Genomic DNA, 19,567 nt, shown 5'->3' on the forward strand with positions numbered 1-19,567 from the left:
AACAGAAACTGATGCCAATTGTGGTTCAACAATCATTGGATCTAGTTCCTCCAACAGAAACTGATGCCAATTGTGGTTCAACAATCATTGGATCTAGTTCCTCCAACAGAAACTGATGCCAATTGTGGTTCAACAATCATTGATTCTAGTTCCTCCAACAGAAACTGATGTTAATTGTGGTTCAACAATCATTGGATCTAGTTTCTTCAACAGAAACTGATGCCAATTGTGGTTCAACAATCATTGGTTCTAGTTCCTCCAACAGAAAAAACTCCTAAATCTGATGTTATCTTCTCCAAACAGAAATAACCGATAACTCTGGTTCAATACTTCATGGTGCTGGTGTCTCCAACAGAAACTTTTCTTTTATTTATTTTTTCTTGTTTTGTGCAAGAGTGTGTGCACCTAATTTATCACATTACTTTAATAGTCCAGGTTGGTGACTTACTGTCATAGCAGATAAAAGACATGTGGGTAATTAATGCAAGTGGTCAAATATATCCTGTTTGTATACTAAATCTATTTTTAAACAGTTATAATCTTGAACATTGTTCTTGTATAAAAAAACAACATAATTTTGATAACCATAATTTATTAATAAGATTCAGTTATGATTAAATACATTTAAACCTCTTGATGTCCACAGCAGAACTATGACTGAGGATAGTTTATTACACAAACATTTGATGTTACACAATAAACACTTTTCTAAAGATACCCAACAGTATCTACAATTCCTACACTGAATTATGTAAAAAATAAACACACACTGGAGTACTAATCCAGTTCATGCTGAATAAACACACACTGGAGTACTAATCCAGTTCATGCTGAATAAACACACACTGGAGTACTAATCCAGTTCATGCCTTCTGAGTGCTAAAAATATTTCATTTACATTTTATGTACAACCTAAACCAAACTTTCATGTACATGTAGATTAAATTTTACAAAACAAGTAACACTAAGTAACAAAAGTTTTACTGTTCCTGGACAGAAAGTGTTAGTTCCCAGTTGCTTATGCCTAAAGTAAATAGAAAAGACCAATTTTTCTCTTCAAACTTTGCTTTTGTGACCTGGGAGCATATAACCAAAACATGATAGGAGACTATATTTGGGGGCTGATATGTGAAAGTGATTTACATTACAGTCACAAATCTAGAAAAACTATTCACTTCTAAACATGTTTGTATAACTTTAGTATAAATACATGTAAATCTTGATTCATATGTTGTTTTATTCAGACCTTATGTAAATGAAAATGTGCAAATTTGTCCGTTTTTACATTGAAAATAGGTTAATTTCTAAATTTTATTATCCAGGTCACAAAAGCAAAGTTTAAAGGGAATAATGGCCATTTTATGTACTTCTAAAACATAAGCAAATAACACATACTATCCAGGAACAAAATTTGTGTTACATAGTGTTGTGTTACACAGTGTTATCACTGTAATGTGCAGCAATTCACATCCCAACCATAATTAACACTCACACTGTGACAGTGTTGAATACCTTATAATAATACGCTAGACAACCATTAAGAACAAAACATTTAAAAGATTTACAGTAAAAGTGTTGCTATCAGATCAAATCTTTATAACTGGAAACTCGACTCATCTTTACGAATCATTTCATTTGACAGAGTTCAAGTTTTGTAAAGTGCATATTGTATATCCATGATTAAAACACGTATTTCATGTGTATATCTACTGTTCACTCTCTACAGTTTGACTGCAAGAAACGAGACGATACCAAGTGTGTATATCTACTGTTCACTACAGTTTGAATGGCTTCTTCGCAGTTCTAATTAAGTCTAAAGTCAATGTCTGTAGTAATTGGATGATTGTCCAGATCGACACTGAGCTTTGACTGAGAAGTGGCTATATCAAATGAAATGTTAAGAGTTCCTTTAGTCGTGTTCAAATCAATATACGGATGTGACACACCTGTTCACAGTACACACATTATATCAAATCAATATACGGATGTGACACGCCTGTTCACAGTACACACATTGTATCAAATCAATATACGGATGTGACACACCTGTTCACAGTACACACATTGTATGAAATCAATATACGGATGCGACACGCCTGTTCACAGTACACACATTGTATGAAATCAATATACGGATGCGACACGCCTGTTCACAGTACACACATTGTATCAAATCAATATACGGATGCGACACGCCTGTTCACAGTACACACATTGTATCAAATCAATATACGGATGTGACACACCTGTTCACAGTACACACATTGTATCAAATCATTATACGGATGCGACACACCTGTTCACAGTACACACATTGTATCAATTTGTATGCAGAGACAGAATCTGGTTTGTGAAATGTTATGTTTTTACTAAACCACTGGTGTGTCCACGGTCATTGACTACATGTTTTACCAAAGTCAGTTGAACAGTTCTTTAAAATGTCAAACTACTACACCCTAGAGTAACATATAAAATGTAGAGTGTTACTGAGAAAGCTCCTATTAGAAATAAACTTTGCCTTACTTGCATCAATGAAACTGTTAAGCTAACAACTTTAACAACATCAGCACAATAAAGATATTTTACTAAAGGTAACAGCCAATATATTCCATGGTTTCTACCCTCTTTTCATAAGTCATCATAAGTTATAAATATACATAATCAATTTCTTATATATACACATTGAAAAAAATACTTTCTTTCCATAGGAAAAAAAAACATACAATTACCATCACAGTCACTCCCAGTATGGCTGTCAATGTTTCACTCAGGAAAAATTAAAATGATTTTTAAAAACAAAACCAACAATAACGTTTGAACCTAGGAACATAAATAGCTGGATCACTGATAATACAGTCTTGGTCAGTTCACTTTAATTTATCAGCAGTGATCTAATAAGGCCTGGCTGGAATTTGAGGCCTGTCGGGAATACGTGGAGTAACAGAAGAATTGGATCTCCTACAAAACATAACAGAATGTAACAAATAACCAAGTTTTAATAACTGAAACAAACATGCAAGCATAGTAAAGTTGGGCATGCCAGAAAGAAAGTAACACTACTCTTGGACACCTACTTGATCTAAGCTTACAACTTACTAGTGTGCACAGGCAAGTCCCACTACACTTGTGGACACCTACTTGATCTAAGCTTAAAACTTACTAGTGTGCACAGGCAAGTCCCACTACACTTGTGGACACCTACTTGATCTAAGCTTACAACTTACTAGTGTGCACAGGCAAGTCCCACTACACTTGTGGACACCTACATGATCTAAGCTTACAACTTGTGTGCACAGGCAAGTCCCACTACACTTGTGGACACCTATATGATATAAGCTTACAACTTACTAGTGTGCACAGGCAAGTCCCACTACACTTGTGGACACCTACTTGATCTAAGCTTAAAACTTACTGGTGTGCACAGGCAAGTCCCACTACACTTGTGGACACCTACTTGATCTAAGCTTACAACTTACTAGTGTGCACAGGCAAGTCCCACTACACTTGTGGACACCTACATGATCTAAACACAACTTGTGTGCACAGGCAAGTCCCACTACACTTGTGGACACCTATATGATATAAGCTTACAACTTACTAGTGTGCACAGGCAAGTCCCACTACACTTGTGGACACCTACTTGATCTAAGCTTAAAACTTACTAGTGTGCACAGGCAAGTCCCACTACACTTGTGGACACCTACTTGATCTAAGCTTACAACTTACTAGTGTGCACAGGCAAGTCCCACTACACTTGTGGACACCTACATGATCTAAGCTTACAACTTGTGTGCACAGGCAAGTCCCACTACACTTGTGGACACCTATATGATATAAGCTTACAACTTAATAGTGTGCACAGGCAAGTCCCACTCCATCGTGAACACCTACTTGATCTAAGATTACAACTTACTAGTGTGCACAGGCAAGTCCCACTCCACTCATGAACATCTAGTTGATCTAAGCTTACAACTTACTAGTGTGCACAGGCAAGTCCCACTCCACTCGTGAACATCTAGTTGATCTAAGCTTACAACTTAGTGTGCACAAACAGTGCACCAATTACGAAATCATCATTTATACAAACAAACTGAAAATTGTTGGGGAATAACATACAACAAAATTCAAAACTAAAAGTTTTGTTTTTAATATCCTGATTACATCCAGCTTAATAATACATCCTGATGAAGTTAATGGTTCAATATATTCAGTGGCATCTCACAAGATCAGTAAATATTCTGGGTGAACAATAAACAATCACCAACAATAACCTACCAAGAAAAGTTCGACATTCTATCACATAGAGTACTTCTATTCGTTCCGACTGGACACCACCCTCATTCAACAGAAACATTTAGTCATATTATAATAATTTATAAACAGTTAATACAGATTACACGTGACAACCACTTTCACAGAACAAAAGTGCTGCAGAACTAAATAGTGACCTTTATACGTGAATTTAATATCATTACAACAATATAATAAATATAATTAATAAGACCTTAGAACTTCTTTTTAAGTCAGGATAAAAAAAAGTTATTTTTTCTCAACAATAAAATAGGAATGTAAGTTAAGAAAGCTAACTTTCTGAAAGAAAACACACATTCAGTACTAAAATTGTTCAATTAACATGAAATATGTTAAAACAATACATTCTGAGACTGACCTAGAAGAATTACCGTTATTATAAGTTGGGTTACAAGATTACATAGTAAACTCTGCCAGTTCTGAACACGACACAAACTGAAGAGATAAGATTACATGGTAAACTCTGTCAGGTCTGAACACGTCACAAACTGAAGAGATAAGATTACATGGTAAACTCTGTCAGGTCTGAACACGTCACAAACTGAAGAGATAAGATTACATGGTAAACTCTGTCAGGTCTCAACACGTCACAAACTGAAGAGATAAGATTACATAGTAAACTGTCAGGTCTCAACACGTCACAAACTGAAGAGATAAGATTACATAGTAAACTGTCAGGTCTCAACACGTCACAAACTGAAGAGATAAGATTACATAGTAAACTGTCAGGTCTCAACACGTCACAAACTGAAGAGATAAGATTACATGGTAAACTCTGTCAGGTCTCAACACGTCACAAACTGAAGAGATAAGATTACATAGTAAACTGTCAGGTCTCAACACGTCACAAACTGAAGAGATAAGATTACATAGTAAACTGTCAGGTCTCAACACGTCACAAACTGAAGAGATAAAATTACATAGTAAACTGTCAGGTCTGAACACGTCACAAACTGAAGAGATAAGATTACATAGTAAACTGTCAGGTCTGAACACGTCACAAACTGAAGAGATAAGATTACATAGTAAACTGTCAGGTCTCAACACGTCACAAACTGAAGAGATAAGATTACATAGTAAACTGTCAGGTCTGAACATGTCACAAAGTGGAGAGATAAGATTACATAGTAAACTGTCAGGTCTCAACACGTCACAAAGTGGAGAGATAAGATTACATAGTAAACTGTCAGGTCTCAACACGTCACAAACTGAAGAGATAAGATTACATAGTAAACTGTCAGGTCTCAACACGTCACAAACTGAAGAGATAAGATTACATAGTAAACTGTCAGGTCTCAACACGTCACAAACTGAAGAGATAAGATTACATAGTAAACTGTCAGGTCTGAACATGTCACAAAGTGGAGAGATAAGATTACATGGTAAACTCTGTCAGGTCTGAACACGTCACAAACTGAAGAGATAAGATTACATGGTAAACTCTGTCAGGTCTGAACACGTCACAAACTGAAGAGATAAGATTACATGGTAAACTCTGTCAGGTCTGAACACGTCACAAACTGAAGAGATAAGATTACATGGTAAACTCTGTCAGGTCTCAACACGTCACAAACTGAAGAGATAAGATTACATAGTAAACTGTCAGGTCTCAACACGTCACAAACTGAAGAGATAAGATTACATAGTAAACTGTCAGGTCTCAACACGTCACAAACTGAAGAGATAAGATTACATAGTAAACTGTCAGGTCTCAACACTTCACAAACTGAAGAGATAAGATTACATAGTAAACTGTCAGGTCTGAACATGTCACAAAGTGGAGAGATAAGATTACATAGTAAACTGTCAGGTCTCAACACGTCACAAAGTGGAGAGATAAGATTACATAGTAAACTGTCAGGTCTGAACACGTCACAAACTGAAGAGATAAGATTACATAGTAAACTGTCAGGTCTCAACACGTCACAAAGTGGAGAGATAAGATTACATAGTAAACTGTCAGGTCTGAACACGTCACAAACTGAAGAGATAAGATTACATAGTAAACTGTCAGGTCTCAACACGTCACAAAGTGGAGAGATAAGATTACATAGTAAACTGTCAGGTCTGAACACGTCACAAACTGAAGAGATAAGATTACATAGTAAACTCTGTCAGATCTAAACATGTCACAAAGTGGAGAGATAAGATTACATGGTAAACTGTCAGGTCTAAACATGTCACAAAGTGGAGAGATAAGATTACATGGTAAACTGTCAGGTCTAAACATGTCACAAAGTGGAGAGATAAGATTACATGGTAAACTGTCAGGTCTCAACATGTCAAAGTGAAGAGATAAGATTACATAGTAAACTCTGTCAGGTCTCGACACGTCAAAGTGGAGAGATAAGATTACATAGTAAACTCTGTCAGGTCTCGACACGTCAAAGTGGAGAGATAAGATTACATAGTAAACTCTGTCAGGTCTCGACACGTCAAAGTGGAGAGATAAGATTACATAGTAAACTCTGTCAGATCTCGACACGTCAAAGTGGAGAGATAAGATTACATAGTAAACTCTGTCAGGTCTCGACACGTCAAAGTGGAGAGATGTAGAAAGCCAAGAGATGAAAAACTGAGCTATTTTCACAAACAGTTATAATAAAATAAATTCACCAGAAATGAAATACAAACAACGACTTTGTGAAACAAAATGTCATATTAGTTTATGGCACATCTACAATTGTTGATGTCTGACTTATGCTTCATTGAACTAGTACTAATTCAAAAATACAGAGAACTAGTTAATAATCTGGAAGAAGATTTTAAAAACATATTTCTATGTTTCTCACAGGGAAACACGTATTAAACATTGAATCCTAAACATTAACAACAACAGGATTGTTTCTACAATGAAAACAACTACATATAATAAATGGAACACCATTTGTAGCTATTATACAACATACATGCTTTATTAACAAGACATTATAAGGTCCTAAATATAGTGATGCAAGTTGACACAAGTCATTAACTCAATCACCAATCTACAACTTCTTAACCTACTCAGTGAATCTGCCCCTGTCTGACAATGTTATTTGTGTAGAGGCATGCCAAAGGCATCAAAAACAGGCTCTGGCCCTGCCTGCGTGTTTCGTGGTGGTACGGAAGGAAGGGCTCCTGCAGACCCTCGCCTAAAGCAGGTAACAACAAAGACGGGAAATACATAAACACAGACATGGTTATAAACACTAGAGTTATCAAAAGATGCTAAGCTGTTTGAGGGTTGTTAGTTTAATACTATCGTGGAAAAAGTTAGAGAACAAACACTCGCACTAAGACCTTGCTTTTATATGTTAAAACATACAAGAAACTTGAACTTAACATTCAATAAGAGTAGTGGAAGACACAGAAAAAATGTATTGTGCTAGAAAAAGCCTATGTCGCTGATCTGCTCAAAACACCAATCAAAGCATTCGTCCGTGACCTTGTACTTCCATGTTTGGACACAGTTCTTAACCACAACAGTTTAAATGGATTTTAGTGATCACAACATTTAATTTGATTTTTTAAAACTTCTATAAACAGCACATAACCAGAAGATAATGAAGACCCATCCACTTTTTAGAGTTTTGTTTAAACTATATTTCCAGGTTAATAAACATAAAACTAATCCGACAGTTTTCCTTCCACCCTCGAGTACTTAACTTTATATTTTATCATTTACTGATGGAATGCCTACAACTTCTTACCTCTGTATATCCAACTGTCTAAATAAAAAAAAATATCTTTAGTAACAACCACAAACAAATTACCAATAGGCCAAGGATGAAAGAAGCAGATTACTGTGTTTCAACCCAACAGAGCTTCCATAATCTTTGGACAGTTAAAACTGACTTGGGCATTAGTAGAGAAGGAAAACAATGGAACATCTGTGTTATTATAAAGAAGTAACTGTGTCTTGAGAATTTGTTATGTTTAGAAGTTTTAAACTTTACTGACCCAATATTAAAATCAAATAAACCCAAACACTTACGAAGGAACCAATGGTGGAGTTAGGTTTCCTGAGGACACTGGTCTTGGAGGAGCTGCTGGTGGGGCTCTGTTGGTCATAGCTTCAGGGCGAGATGGTACTATAGGTATGGGGCGGGAAGCCACAGGTGGTAGGGGAGGAATTCTGATGGAGGGATTTCGTCTTGGCCCAGGTGAAGATGGTCTGTAGAGAACAATAAACATATGTAAAATACAAGTGAACAGTACGTGTTAGGCTAAGAAAGGCCAAAGTCCTGGTGGTCTTTTAATAAACTATTTGTACAGGTTCACACTCACCGAGGCGAGTCTGGTGTAGTGGCTTTTAGCCAGTCATCTTTCACTGGAGGTGGGACAGGTTGATAAGTTGTTGTCATAGAAACATCTCCAATTATCTTCAGAGCATCTTTACAAGCATGATACATTCGGAGCACCTCCTCCCGTTTGATAGCTTCTTCTTGGGATTCCTCCATCAATGTCGTCTGTAATTATTTTTGACACAGTAAACACAAGGATTATAAGTAGCCTTCTTCCAGTGTGTGGGAAAAATTATCTAATTTGCTTTAAACAATGTTGTAGATAAAACCACTTGAAATAAACCGAGAGCAGAGATGGCTTATACAAGTATTAAACACATCATACAGGTAACAATGTTTCAACTTTAATCTCATGATGGTTAACCCAAGCACACTGGAACATATTTGCTCGCAGTGCGTTTTTAAATATCCCGATTGGTGATCTCTGCTCTAGCAATTACAGACAGTGGATAGAAAGTTTAATTTGGAAGGAGCATTTGACCCACCTGCCAGTGTAAGTAAAGCAGACTTAATTTACTAATATCACACAAGGAACCATTTGTATCTATACTTTATCTAATAGACTTTTACAGACTGAATTATCTTTCACACTGTGGGAAAACAGAGATGAAGATCCAGAAGAAATCTTACATGATGAGGAGAAGTTCTCACCTGGTCACTTGAAGCATACAAACTTGGCAGGAGATCTCCATATATGAAATCTTTTGTCTGTGAATGAATAAAATCAGAATTTCAATGTTCGTGTATTTACCGTGTCCAACTGACGACCAACAAATCTGAGCAAATACTGCATATAGCATATAATTATAATCAAAATGCTTTGATACATTTCCGTTATTGGGTCACTATTTTGTTTTAAGTGGCATAAAATACGAGTAATGACATCATTATGACCTTAGTAACAATTTGGAACAAATAAACCAAAGATCTGTTAAAATATTTTATAAAATAAAATCTATGAACACCAATATTGTTAACTGTATTATGATCTTTGTAATCAGATCTCATGTGGTTATTTTATAAAATAAAAACTATGAACACCAACATTGTTAACTGTATTATGATCTTTGTCATCAGATCTCATGTGGTTATTTTATAAAATAAAAACTATAAACACCAATATTGTTAACTGTATTATGATCTTAGTAATCAGATCTCATGTGGTTATTTTATAAAATAAAAACTATGAACACCAATATTGTTAACTGTATTATGATCTTTGTCACCAGATCTCAGGTGGTTATTTTATAAAATAAAAACTATGAACACCAATATTGTTAACTGTATTATGATCTTTGTAATCAGATCTCAGGTGGTTATTTTATAAAATAAAAACTATGAACACCAATATTGTTAACTGTATTATGATCTTTGTAATCAGATCTCAGGTGGTTATTTTATACAATAAAAACTATGAACACCAATATTGTTAACTGTATTATGATCTTCATCACCAGATCTCGGTGGTTATTTTATACAATAAAAACTATGAACACCAATATTGTTAACTGTATTATGGTCTTCATCACCAGATCTCGGGTGGTTATTTTATACAATAAAAACTATGAACACCAATATTGTTAGCTGTATTACGATCTTCATCACCAGATCTCATGTGGTTATTTTATAAAATAAAAACTATAAACACTAATATTGTTAGCTGCATTACGATCTTCATCACCAGATCTCATGTGGTTATTTTATAAAATAAAAACTATGAACACTAATATTGTTAACTGTATTATGATCTTCATCACCAGATCTCAGGTGGTTATTTTATAAAATAAAAACTATGAACACCAATATTGTTAACTGTATTATGATCTTTGTCACCAGATCTCAGGTGGTTATTTTATAAAATAAAAACTATGAACACTAATATTGTTAACTGTATTATGATCTTTGTAATCAGATCTCATGTGGTTATTTTATAAAATAAAAACTATGAACACTAATATTGTTAACTGTATTATGATCTTTGTAATCAGATCTCATGTGGTTATTTTATAAAATAAAAACTATGAACACTAATATTGTTAGCTGTATTACGATCTTCATCACCAGATCTCATGTGGTTATTTTATAAAATAAAAACTATGAACACTAATATTATTAACTGTATTATGATCTTCATCACCAGATCTCAGGTGGTTATTTTATAAAATAAAAACTATGAACACCAATATTGTTAACTGTATTATGATCTTTGTCACCAGATCTCAGGTGGTTATTTTATAAAATAAAACTATGAACACTAACATTGTTAACTGTATTATGATCTTTGTCACCAGATCTCTGGTGGTTATTTTATAAAATAAAAACTATGAACACCAATATTGTTAACTGTATTATGATCTTTTTAATCAGATCTCATGTGGTTATTTTATAAAATAAAAACTATGAACACTAACATTGTTAACTGTATTATGATCTTTGTCACCAGATCTCAGGTGGTTATTTTATAAAATAAAAACTATGAACACCAATATTGTTAACTGTATTATGATCTTTTTAATCAGATCTCAGATGGTTATTTTATAAAATAAAAACTATGAACACTAACATTGTTAACTGTATTATGATCTTCATCACCAGATCTCAGGTGGTTATTTTATAAAATAAAAACTATGAACACTAACATTGTTTATTGTTAAGTGCATGATGATCTTTGGAACCAGATCTCGGAATGTCTTCGTTACTATTTTCATATAAGAGTCCACTAAGTTTCTGATTGTTTCAACCTGTCGTTCCAACTGGGGGTCCATCGATTGGCCTGTGCTCTCAGATTCCGCATCACCGTTCGTTGTTCCCGATGACCGATCAGGATATACGCCTGCTCTAAGGAAAGACGCTTTCCAGCTATCCACTTCTTCTTGACCCTCACAAGACAGCTCAAGCTGCTTGTAGTCTTTGTACACATTTCTACTCTGACAAAAATAAAATTCTAAGTTTCTCGATACTTTCATAAACAAGGTTTTAGACAAACCTATGTATACAAATGTGTAGAGCAACAAACTATTCATTGTGGTCACAACATATAGTCAAGTACTTAGCAAAAGCATTAAAAGCTAGCTAATATTTTATGATATGTCATCACAACGTGAATAAATAAAGTGAGTAGGATTTAAAGTAGTAACACCATCTAATTGTATCAGATGAAAACTTTAAGAGGAATGAAGTAGGTCCATTATAAATACAGTCAAACATCGATATAAGGCGCTAGTTGGGGTCCAAAAAATTCGACCGCGTTGTATCTGATTGCGCCTTATACCGATTTGATTATATATTTTTTTGACCCTCGGGGTGAGCGATAATGCAAAATTTACGCGTTTTGTAGTGAAATAAAGAAAAACAAACAAAACCACTTACACCAATGATATAGCATTTTTTTTTTATTTATTAAACTCAATTTTAAGACTGAAATTAAATGTAAAAAGCAGAATTCTAAAGAAATTTATCGAATTCATTACTTTGATGGGGGCTGATATTCTAAAAGTAGAAACCCCAAAAAATTTGGGGCCTAAGACCCCATTGCACCCAACTGATTATCGTGCTTTATCGATGCGTTTTATATCGATGTTTACCTGTAATACTACATTTTGTCTGGATCAGAAAAGTTCCAAAGCAACAAAATATACAACAAATTCATTACCTCTGATCCGGATTAAAGAGAGCATAGGTATGACGACGGCACATAAAACCTGGATCAATGTCTTTGATTTTTAAGCCATCCAACTGGAGCATATATTTTTTATCCCTCTCCTGTTACACAGAAACATGTTCAAAAACTCCAGTTCAAATACTATAAACAAGGTCAAAAGGTCATTATATTCTCAAACTTTTATAACTTCAATACTTAAATTTAAACACGAAATTAAACCTGTCAGCAATGAAGGGTCGAATGTCAGGAAGAGGTTTCTATATTTTCTTAATAGAAATACACATCTCTAAGTTACACACTTTCTAGCTTCTTCCTCTAAACACCACCACCACTTGTTCTAATTTCATTTCAAATGAAAATTTAAGTTCCTCATGATACTTGAATGATCATAAAGAAATGAATCAATATTGATGTAACAAAACACGAGAAGATTTGGTTCCTATCTTTAGTTCTCAGTTGACACCTGAAGAAACACTAAAGCTCTCAAATCTTTCTTTTCAGTTGATAGGTCAATGGTCATAAATTCTAAGTCACAGTTTCACTGCGACACTTTAACCTTGTAATTGTCCAGTGGATCTAAACAATTCTTAACCTTATTACTTTAATATGTTAACATTTGTTGATTGGGTCAAATAGCAACAATGTGATATTATATTCCAGAAAATTTAAATGTAAAACTAACCAGTGGAGTATAATAAAAATATTTTGATATCTCAAACTATAATTTTTAAGTTCAATACTCTTACCATACAACTGAAAACTTTCTTCATCTTTATACCGTGAAAGGGATTCACACGTTAAAACAAACATCCAAATACTCACTTCATCTTTATACCGTCAAAGGGATTCAGACGTTAAAACAAACATCCAAATACTCACTTCATCTTTATACCGTGAAAGGGATTCACACGTTAAAACAAACATCCAAATACTCACTTCATCTTTATACCGTGAAAGGGATTCACACGTTAAAACAAACATTCAAATACTTACTTCATCTTTATACCGTGAAAGGGATTCACACGTTAAAACAAACATTCAAATACTTACTTCATCTTTATACCGTGAAAGGGATTCACACGTTAAAACAAACATCCACATACTCACTTCATCTTTATACGGTGAAAGGGATTCACACGTTAAAACAAACATCCAAATACTCACTTCATCTTTATACCGTGAAAGGGATTCAGACGTTAAAACAAACATCCAAATGCTTACTTCATCTTTATACCGTGAAAGGGATTCAGACGTTAAAACAAACATCCAAATGCTTACTTCATCTTTATACCGTGAAAGGGATTCAGACGTTAAAACAAACATCCAAATGCTTACTTCATCTTTATACCGTGAAAGGGATTCAGACGTTAAAACAAACATCAAATGCTTACTTCATCTTTATACCGTGAAAGGGATTCAGACGTTAAAACAAACATCCAAATGCTTACTTCATCTTTATACCGTGAAAGGGATTCAGACGTTAAAACAAACATCCAAATGCTTACTTCATCTTTATACCGTGAAAGGGATTTACACGTTAAAACAAACATCCACATACTCACTTCATCTTTATACCGTGAAAGGGATTCACACATTAAAACAAACATCCACATACTTACTTCATCTTTATACCGTGAAAGGGATTCACACATTAAAACAAACATCCACATACTTACTTCATCTTTATACCGTGAAAGGGATTCGCACATTAAAACAAACATCCACATACTTACTTCATCTTTATACCGTGAAAGGGATTCAGACGTTAAAACAAACATCCACATACTTACTTCATCTTTATACCGTGAAAGGGATTCACACGTTAAAACAAACATCCAAATACTCACTTCATCTTTATACCGTGAAAGGGATTCACACGTTAAAACAAACATCCAAATACTCACTTCATCTTTATACCGTGAAAGGGATTCAGACGTTAAAACAAACATCTAAATACTCACTTCATCTTTATACCGTGAAAGGAATTCAGACGTTAAAACAAACATCCAAATACTCACTTCATCTTTATACCGTGAAAGGGATTCAAACGTTAAAACAAACATCCAAATACTCACTTCATTTTTATACTGTGAAAGAAATCCAGATGTTAAAACAAACATCCAAATACTCACTTCTTCATCTTTGTACCAAGAAAGGGATTCTGATGTTAAAACAAACCAGTAGTCCCGAGAACCACCTTTCATGATACCCAAATTATGAATACACATCCAACCTCTCCGAATCACCTGCAAGTTGAAATAAATAAGTTACATTTACCACTTCCATAAAATGAAACTGCTACTTGTATTCATGAAGAAAACACTCAGTAAAACTTAAACTTAGTTTTAAGTATTCTTGTGTATAAGAAATATTACCTTAACATAAAATAACACCTATAATACAGAAGACACATTAATAGAAACAGCAGTAAGCAAGTAACTTCTTTATATCACTCAGTAAAAATTTAACTTTCTTCAAACATTAGTCACTAACCTTATTATTTTTAATATATATAAAATTATAATATATCAAGAAATCACTACCAACAATATACCTTATTCTATAGCTAACAAAACAGCTGACTTCAAAAGTTAAGTCAACAACTTGACTTTTACCATTCTCCAGATTGTTGGTCTGGCAAAAGTCAAAAGAAATGATTTAGAGTTGGAAATGGACACAAGAAGTTAACTTGAGGTAAGAAATCACGTGTAGTTTACTTGTTTCTATTTTATTATAAAGTTTAAGTGTACTGCTTTGTAATGCTTCCTAGATTTCAGCATGTAGATTATAACTTTTAAAATAAAATTTACTGTTTATAAAACTATACCTTTATTTTGTTCATAAAAGAAATAAAAACTTTCAAATTCATCAAAATCAAGCTTATCAAACTGAGCCAGTGATTCAAAAAGAATGCAAGTTGTTTTACCAGCATAAACTAGTTTTCATTGTCTATGATGTAACAGTAAAACATCCAGATCAGGGAATACTAGAGGCCCACCTATCTGATTCACAAACATCCAGGTCAGGTAATATTAAAGGTTACAAGGATGTCAGCTGTCCCACCTATCTGATTCACAAACATCCAGGTCAGGTAATATTAAAGGTTACAAGAATGTCAGCTGTACCACCTATCTGATTTACAAACATCCAGGTCAGGGAATATTAAAGGTTACAAGGATGTCAGCTGTACCTCCTATCTGATTCACAACCATCCAGGTCAGGGAATATTAAAGGTTACAAGGATGTCAGCTGTACCACCTATCTGATTCACAAACATCCAGGTCAGGGAATATTAAAGGTTACAAGGATGTCAGCTGTACCACCTATCTGATTTACAAACATCCAGATCAGGGAATATTAAAGGTTACAAGGATGTCAGCTGTACCACCTATCTGATTTACAAACATCCAGATCAGGGAATATTAAAGGTTACAAGGATGTCAGCTGTACCACCTATCTGATTCACAAACATCCAGGTCAGGGAATAGTAAAGGTTACAAGGATGTCAGCTGTCCCACCTATCTGATTCACAAACATCCAGGTCAGGGAATATTAAAGGTTACAAGGATGTCAGCTGTCCCACCTATCTGATTCACAAACATCCAGGTCAGGGAATATTAAAGGTTACACAGATGTCAGCTGTACCACCTATCTGATTCACAAACATCCAGGTCAGGGAATATTAAAGGTTACAAGGATGTCAGCTGTACCACCTATCTGATTCACAAACATCCAGGTCAGGGAATATTAAAGGTTACAAGGATGTCAGCTGTACCACCTATCTGATTCACAAACATCCAGGTCAGGGAATATTAAAGGTTACAAGGATGTCAGCTGTACCACCTATCTGATTCACAAACATCCAGGTCAGGGAATATTAAAGGTTATAAGGATGTCAGCTGTCCCACCTATCTGATTCACAAACATCCAGATCAGGGAATATTAAAGGTTACAAGGATGTCAGCTGTACCACCTATCTGATTCACAAACATCCAGGTCAGGGAATATTAAAGGTTACACAGATGTCAGCTGTACCACCTATCTGATTCACAAACATCCAGGTCAGGGAATATTAAAGGTTACAAGGATGTCAGCTGTACCACCTATCTGATTCACAAACATCCAGGTCAGGGAATATTAAAGGTTACAAGGATGTCAGCTGTACCACCTGTCTGATTCACAACCATCCAGGTCAGGGAATATTAAAGGTTACAAGGATGTCAGCTGTACCACCTATCTGATTCACAACCATCCAGGTCAGGGAATATTAAAGGTTACAAGGATGTCAGCTGTACCACCTATCTGATTCACAACCATCCAGGTCAGGGAATATTAAAGGTTACAAGGATGTCAGCTGTACCACCTATCTGATTCACAACCATCCAGGTCAGGGAATATTAAAGGTTACAAGGATGTCAGCTGTACCACCTATCTGATTTACAAACATCCAGATCAGGGAATATTAAAGGTTACAAGGATGTCAGCTGTCCCACCTATCTAATTCACAAACATCCAGGTCAGGGAATATTAAAGGTTACAAGGATGTCAGCTGTCCCACCTATCTGATTCACAAACATCCAGGTCAGGGAATATTAAAGGTTACAAGGATGTCAGCTGTCCCACCTATCTGATTCACAAACATCCAGGTCAGGGAATATTAAAGGTTACAAGGATGTCAGCTGTACCACCTATCTGATTCACAACCATCCAGGTCAGGGAATATTAAAGGTTACAAGGATGTCAGCTGTACCACCTATCTGATTCACAAACATCCAGGTCAGGGAATATTAAAGGTTACAAGGATGTCAGCTGTACCACCTATCTGATTCACAAACATCCAGGTCAGGGAATATTAAAGGTTATAAGGATGTCAGCTGTCCCACCTATCTGATTCACAAACATCCAGATCAGGGAATATTAAAGGTTACAAGGATGTCAGCTGTACCACCTATCTGATTCACAAACATCCAGGTCAGGGAATATTAAAGGTTACAAGGATGTCAGCTGTACCACCTATCTGATTCACAAACATCCAGGTCAGGGAATATTAAAGGTTACAAGGATGTCAGCTGTACCACCTATCTGATTCACAACCATCCAGGTCAGGGAATATTAAAGGTTACAAGGATGTCAGCTGTACCACCTATCTGATTCACAAACATCCAGGTCAGGGAATATTAAAGGTTACAAGGATGTCAGCTGTACCACCTATCTGATTCACAAACATCCAGGTCAGGGAATATTAGAGGTTACAAGGATGTCAGCTGTACCACCTATCTGATTCACAAACATCCAGGTCAGGGAATATTAAAGGTTATAAGGATGTCAGCTGTCCCACCTATCTGATTCACAAACATCCAGGTCAGGGAATATTAAAGGTTATAAGGATGTCAGCTGTCCCACCTATCTAATTCATAAACATCCAGATCAGGGAATATTAAAGGTTACAAGGATGTCAGCTGTCCCACCTATCTGATTCACAAACATCTAGATCAGGGAATATTAAAGGTTATAAGGATGTCAGCTGTCCCATCTTTCTGATTAACAAACATCTTTATTGTGGTTTGTTGATTTCAAATACATGCATGAAGGTACAAGGGCTGAGTGTGCTAGCTTGCTCACTCTTGTTACAAACCCTTGAACCCCGAGTGAAGAACAAGAACATGTAACAATAGGATGAGAGCCATGTAATTTCTAATTAACAGTCTGGTACACTAATCACTATGGAATTTCTAATCCTGGAAAGATAAAGGTAAGAAATATAAGTATAGTATGTAATATACCTGATTTTAACACAGCAAGATATGAAATATACAAGTGTGGTATTCATATTTTATGATGAAGAGCTGACTTTTTATAGAAAATATAATTTGAAGATAGCTTAAATAAATAAATTATTATTATTATACCTAAAAACTTCATTAACCAATGACAAAACTTCTTATCAAAACATAGTTCATAAAGCTTTTGCTAACCCTACTCAAGTTATCTCCTAACTTCACAAGGACCATCCATAACCCACATACCTGATTTCCAATGGTTCGTTTACCAGCTGTATTTTCTGCCTTTTGTTGAGCGCTAAGGGAAGGAATTCATGTCATATATAAAGAATAATAAGTAATGTCGAAATCTACACAACAAAACATTGTCATGAAAACTACAACCAATCTGAAGTTAAGACCCAACAATAGAAGATTAGAATTTAATTTATAATGTTAAAAATAATACAGAAACAAAAACTGTTTCATTGAGCACAAGTATCAGGGTAAAATTTCATAATTGTCCACCAAATCAATGTTAAAAATTTGGTAAATAATAAACAGTAAGATGTTTATTGTAAATAAAACAGTACACTGTAACTAACCTGCATTATGATACAATCTTTAGACAAACTTACATTCCGTATGTATGATAAAAACATGACATTTATTACACGTTTCTCTACTTACCAACTTTGACAACTCAAAAAATCTGGAACCACCTTTTGTAATTATGAATATCATACTAAACTACATTTGTTAATTGTAAAGGTTAACTAAAATTCCATTTTTATTGGGTTGAGGAATAATTCGTGAGCGTTTTTTCAAGTTAACAAAATATATTCATAAATGAAACGCTTTCGCAAAATATTTCATGTCATTTGGTAGATAATTTCTTGCAATTTCGTTTAAAACAATGCATACTATATACCTAGGTATTACATGAAATAAAGTATCATAATAAATGTTTTGGGTGTAATGTGTTCATGCATTGAAGTATTGTATAGTCTTGCATGTAATGCTTGAATGAATTATTTAAAAACGCTCACGAATTATTCCTCAACCTAATATTTATTACAATACTTTGTTACACTTTCATAAAGTAGATAATTTTTACATTTCTTGTTACAAAGTGGAAAAATATTTAAGATTTGTGTCTGACATCTATCTACACACACACACATTATATTTAAAATATTTAAGATTTGTGTCTGACATCTATCTACACACACACACACATTATATTTAAAATATTTAAGATTTGTGTCTGACATCTATCTACACACACACACACATTATATTTAAAATATTTAAGATTTGTGTCTGACATCTATCTACACACACACACATATTTAAAATATTTAAGATTTGTGTCTGACATCTATCTACACACACACACATTATATTTAAAATATTTAAGATTTGTGTCTGACATCTATCTACACACACACACACATTATATTTAAAATATTTAAGATTTGTGTCTAACATCTATCTACACACACACACATTATATTTAAAATATTTAAGATTTGTGTCTGACATCTATC

The 19,567-nt window shown here is 34.5% G+C and overlaps 1 protein-coding gene across 1 annotated transcript in view; it reads right to left on the bottom strand.

The window, feature by feature from the left end:
• Positions 1-575: 575 nt before the first annotated feature.
• Positions 576-19,567, bottom strand: part of LOC143228701 (dynamin-like) — a 51,024-nt gene continuing 32,032 nt past the window's right edge. The window contains exons 13-20 of the mRNA XM_076459977.1: positions 18,285-18,336; positions 14,391-14,504; positions 12,250-12,359; positions 11,237-11,519; positions 9,249-9,305; positions 8,581-8,762; positions 8,288-8,467; positions 576-2,958 (exon numbers count right to left, since the gene is read on the bottom strand). Of these exons, the coding sequence (XP_076316092.1) occupies positions 2,892-2,958; positions 8,288-8,467; positions 8,581-8,762; positions 9,249-9,305; positions 11,237-11,519; positions 12,250-12,359; positions 14,391-14,504; positions 18,285-18,336 (1,045 nt within the window). The 3' untranslated portion in view covers positions 576-2,891. The remainder of the gene's footprint in view (positions 2,959-8,287; positions 8,468-8,580; positions 8,763-9,248; positions 9,306-11,236; positions 11,520-12,249; positions 12,360-14,390; positions 14,505-18,284; positions 18,337-19,567) is intronic.

Source organism: Tachypleus tridentatus, chromosome 10 (genome assembly GCF_004210375.1).
Source record: "Tachypleus tridentatus isolate NWPU-2018 chromosome 10, ASM421037v1, whole genome shotgun sequence".
Lineage (NCBI taxonomy): Eukaryota > Metazoa > Arthropoda > Merostomata > Xiphosura > Limulidae > Tachypleus > Tachypleus tridentatus.